Source organism: Cryptomeria japonica, chromosome 2 (genome assembly GCF_030272615.1).
Source record: "Cryptomeria japonica chromosome 2, Sugi_1.0, whole genome shotgun sequence".
Taxonomy (NCBI): Eukaryota; Viridiplantae; Streptophyta; class Pinopsida; order Cupressales; family Cupressaceae; genus Cryptomeria; species Cryptomeria japonica.
In genome coordinates this window covers 99,092,659-99,096,695 of record NC_081406.1, presented here as the reverse complement: position 1 = coordinate 99,096,695, position 4,037 = coordinate 99,092,659, and the positions used below count along the sequence as shown (strand labels likewise).

General features: G+C 35.2%; 1 protein-coding gene across 2 annotated transcripts; it reads right to left on the bottom strand.

Annotated features, from left to right (window-relative positions):
- Positions 1–2,283: 2,283 nt before the first annotated feature.
- LOC131035182 (elicitor-responsive protein 3) lies at positions 2,284–3,797 on the bottom strand. 2 transcript variants are annotated; one of them, XM_057966829.1, is made up of 5 exons: positions 3,637–3,797; positions 3,346–3,411; positions 2,918–3,050; positions 2,707–2,828; positions 2,284–2,503 (listed from the first exon to the last, which is right to left on the bottom strand). In XM_057966829.1, exons 1-5 carry the CDS (start codon positions 3,704–3,706, stop codon positions 2,451–2,453), a joined length of 444 nt encoding a protein of 147 aa, XP_057822812.1. In that variant the 5' UTR covers positions 3,707–3,797; the 3' UTR covers positions 2,284–2,450. The 2 variants fall into 2 exon arrangements, with proteins under 2 accessions (XP_057822812.1, XP_057822813.1); XM_057966830.1 differs by having other exon boundaries at positions 2,918–3,044.
- Positions 3,798–4,037: the final 240 nt, after the last annotated feature.

Genomic DNA, 4,037 nt, shown 5'->3' with positions numbered 1-4,037 from the left:
AGGAAAATAGTCACAGAGCCCAGTACACACCGAGCTTTCTACTGAGCAGTAAAGATAATACACCGAGTTGATATACACTGAGTGAAACGTGTTACCAGATTCATTGAACCTGGACACACTTAAGAAAACGTGTTACAAGATCGAGGCACATAGAACCGTTATTACATTAGAAATTGCACATATAGATTTTGTATGATTTTGAGGTCATCTAACCAATGAAATATTTTGCATGGTTATTCATTCGAGAAATCATGTTTGTAAGATCGAAGCAATGAATTAGATCACCAACATAAGAGATCTATTTAAACAACATGAATTCAGGGTTAGCAAAAAAGAGAGGATGCATGAGAAATGTGTGTGCACATGTGTATGAAGCAAGACTTATGTGATGCATGAGAAATCACTAAGTATTATGACTGTTACAGAGACACAGAGGTCACCGAGAAGGTTTTTAGAGAACAGTCAAACAATAGAGTAAATAGAAGGGTTTACCGAGTTACTTTATAAGTTATCGAGGTATGCTATAGGCAAGGTAATCTTATTTTGAGCACATAGAATCTGATACAGTATATCAGATGTAAAGTTGCAGATATTTGTAAAGATATTATTGAAAATTTTGAAGTTGTAAGAGAAACCTTTAACAGGGTAAAAGACTCTAATCAAGTCTGTAAATTGTAAAGCCTCTAACTAGGTGCAACATTTATATAAAGTGTTGTAAAATCCTTTAGCAAGGTAGATCTAACAGATCTTGTTACTCCTAACAGGGTAAGCTATCAGAAATAGCTAAATATGTAGCTCTAACCGAGCACTCTTTATTATTGCACTAGTGAAGTTGTGGGTGCCATCCCCACCGCAGTTTTTCTCTCTAACCAAGAGTTTCTGCATAACCAAAATATATGTGCTATGGAGTGAATCATGTATGATTGTTACTTATTTGTTTTAGCTTTATGTTATGTTACAACAATTTTTGGTTTATGCATAACAGTAAAGATATTGTTGTTAAAAGGATTTGAAGTACTGATTCACCCCTCCCCTCTCAGTACATTAGCTTTCCATATTGGGCCTAACACCATTGGGAATGGGGAGAACTAACATGATATGATTCAAAATGGTAGCTAGGACAATTTTGATCATGAGGAGTCTTCCAGCTAGTGAAAGCCAATTGTTTTTCCATGAGGAGGTTTTGTTTCAAATGAAATGCTGTCCCAAAAGGATTTTTTGTTTTTCCCCAAAAAGAGTGGGATGCCAAGATATTCACTTGGGAGTGATTCCTTCTTGAACCCAAGGAAATAAAAAAGTCTCTGAGGGATGCGTGGGGAACAATTATGGAAGAATATTGACAACACAATATTTGTCTAGAACTTGTTTGATTGTTTGCGCCTCTTGTAGTGTTGCTACCCAAAAAGGATTGTGTGATCGACAAAAAGATTGTGTGTGATTTCCACATCTGAGTTAGGGATGTTGATACCCTTCCACAAATGGAGACTATGTTTAGTTGAGATAGATCTATTGAGAGCTTCAACCAAGATGATGAAAATATATGGTGAAAGTGGGTAACCTTGCTGAATACCTTGGGAAGGAGAGAAGAAACCACATGTTTGACCATTTACTAGAATAGAGAACTTAACTGCTGAAACACACGAGATGATCCACTTAGTCCATTTATTAGAGAACCCGAATTTGATGAGAACTTGCTCTAAGACTTGTCAGCTAAGGGGTTTAATGCTTTCGTTTGTTTTAGTTGGTTGTGGATTGGCTTCTGATTGTCTTTGTCTCATCCTATTGTAGTGTTTTGTTTGTGGACTTTATTTCCCTACAAAAACTAAGGGTTTTTGGTCCCTTTAAAACCTATTGTCAGGAGTTTTGCCTTCACCCCCACCCTGTCCCCTTCAAAACCTACTTTTTCCTTAATAAAAAACTAAATACTTTTACACATTCCATTTACTTTACATAATTAAACATTTGATGTTTCAATTTTCAATATTTTTTATCCAAAACTTTAATATCTAAATTAATTTTATCACTTACATTAATTAATTTAAATAACATAATATAAAAAAGTGATATCTACTTTATAGAAATGTGCTTAATTATCAATATAAATTTACCTTAGAAACATTATAACATTGTTTTTAAGCATTAATAAATTTTCATATAAATATGTATGATTTGAAAAGCAGAAGGCCACTTTACTATGCATTATAATGTTTCATTTACATTACACATTATATTTTTATATTTTCTTTTCTATAACTTAGACTGAATTTTGATGACAAATATGAGTCAAATGTCCAAATTTCAAAGCACAACATATATTACTTAATGACCCTTCACTTCCAATTCAACCTCTCAAAGCTTTGAGGAAATCCACAACAGAAGCATAAAATAAGAAGACTAATCTTCACCAATGTATAAGTTTGGAATCTGGATTATTGAACAACTCTAATCAGTTATAGAGCTCCTTCTCTCCAGCCTCCCTCCATCTCCCTTTCCTCATAACACTCTTCCTGCAACGCATATACCAACCATATCCTCCACTGATCATTTTCAAAAGTGAAGAATGCCCAACAAAACTATGCTTTGAAGATCTGGGTCTCCTATTATAACTGTTAAAGCCTTTTATTTCAGGCCTAACTATAATATCATGGTCAAGAAAACCATTATCAGAGTTGTTTCCTAGAAACCATTTTTAAAGAATATTGTGACTTGCCTTGGGAGTGAAGGTGAGACCCACTTTGATCTGCCCACAGTATGTCTTGTCAAGGAGAACCACACTGTAAGGTGTAGGAGGTATGTTTCCTTCCATCAATACTGCCTTCAATGAAATTCTGTGCAAACAAAAGGATTTACTATGCTGTCTTTCAAAAAATTTCATATTACAAGAAACTGTGCAAATTGGAACAGATCTCTCACTCACTTTGCTTCTCCAACGAAATCATCAGCGCTAAACTTATCCTTGTCCATTATTCTGATAATCAGATCAGAAGCCCCTTCTGATAGCTTAAAAACAAACTTCTCATTCCATTCTGGATTGCTGCCTTGATCTGCAACTTATTTACCATGTCAACCCATCAATGAATCAAGATGAATTGCTCTTAAGACTTAAAAACAGAGATAGAATGAGCAAGGAGGGGTGGTGTAGTTGGACAAAGGCATCCAGTCTAGGTCTACAATGTCTTGAAAGTCAATTCACCATCTCAACTCATTCAATGGCGGATGTTTATCCGTCATATTTTTCACCTTGAAAAATTAGTCTCACCTCAACTCACTCCAAAGAGACTGTAGGCATGGGATACCCAAGACTTAAAATTAAAAGAAAAAGAAAGAGAGAGAAAGAATACTAACTGGATGCAACTTTGCTCTTGTGCTCCTGGGTTTGGCATTTTAGGAGGGCGTAAGGGTCCATCTTGGCTGCAGATCAAAACAAATAAAGATTGAGATCATTAAGATTTTCCCAAAAAACTTCACTAAAACCATCTCAGTTGCTTGGCTCAGGAAAATCCCATAATTTGTATTAGAAGTACAAGGTCTGTCTATAAGGAATGGATCAAACTGCAACTGAGAAAAATAAATAATATAAAATTTATCACTAAGAAACTAAAAATTGTGATGAAGAGGTGAGATGAATGAATTTACAGAAAAAATCAGTATTATGAAGGCCTTGGGCTTTGACAAGGAGCACCTCCAGAGTTCCCAACGTCGGCATGTTTGTTGTTGATGTCTTCAACTCTTCCTGCAGTTTGCCCCTCCAAAATCCAAGCCTAAAAACTATAAAAAGAAAACGATGTTGACGAAGAAACAGCAGATCCTTTGACAGAAATAAAGAAGAGAAAATGTGCCATTTATTGTCTGCATGCGTTGTGTGACGTTTATTCTTATGTTCTCTTATTTGGAGGTATTTTCTTCGGTATACTTTTTCTTGGGTACTCCCCCATTCTCACTAATAAATAGAATTTCTAGGGAGAATTTTATAACTTTCTTGTTGACTTGGGCGCATCTAGAAATATCATGTCACGTTTAGTTTACCAAAGACTAGA

Excerpts from the sequence above, each read along its gene's own strand:
- LOC131035182 (XM_057966829.1), bottom strand. The coding sequence starts at position 3,706 with ATGCCGACGTTGGGAACTCTGGAGGTGCTCCTTGTCAAAGCCCAAGGC. Across the intron at positions 3,412-3,636 it reads TCATAATACTGATTTTTTCT|CCAAGATGGACCCTTACGCC; the intron begins GTAAATTCATTC and ends TTTGATCTGCAG. Across the intron at positions 2,829-2,917 it reads GATTTCGTTGGAGAAGCAAA|AATTTCATTGAAGGCAGTAT; the intron begins GTGAGTGAGAGA and ends TTGTTTGCACAG.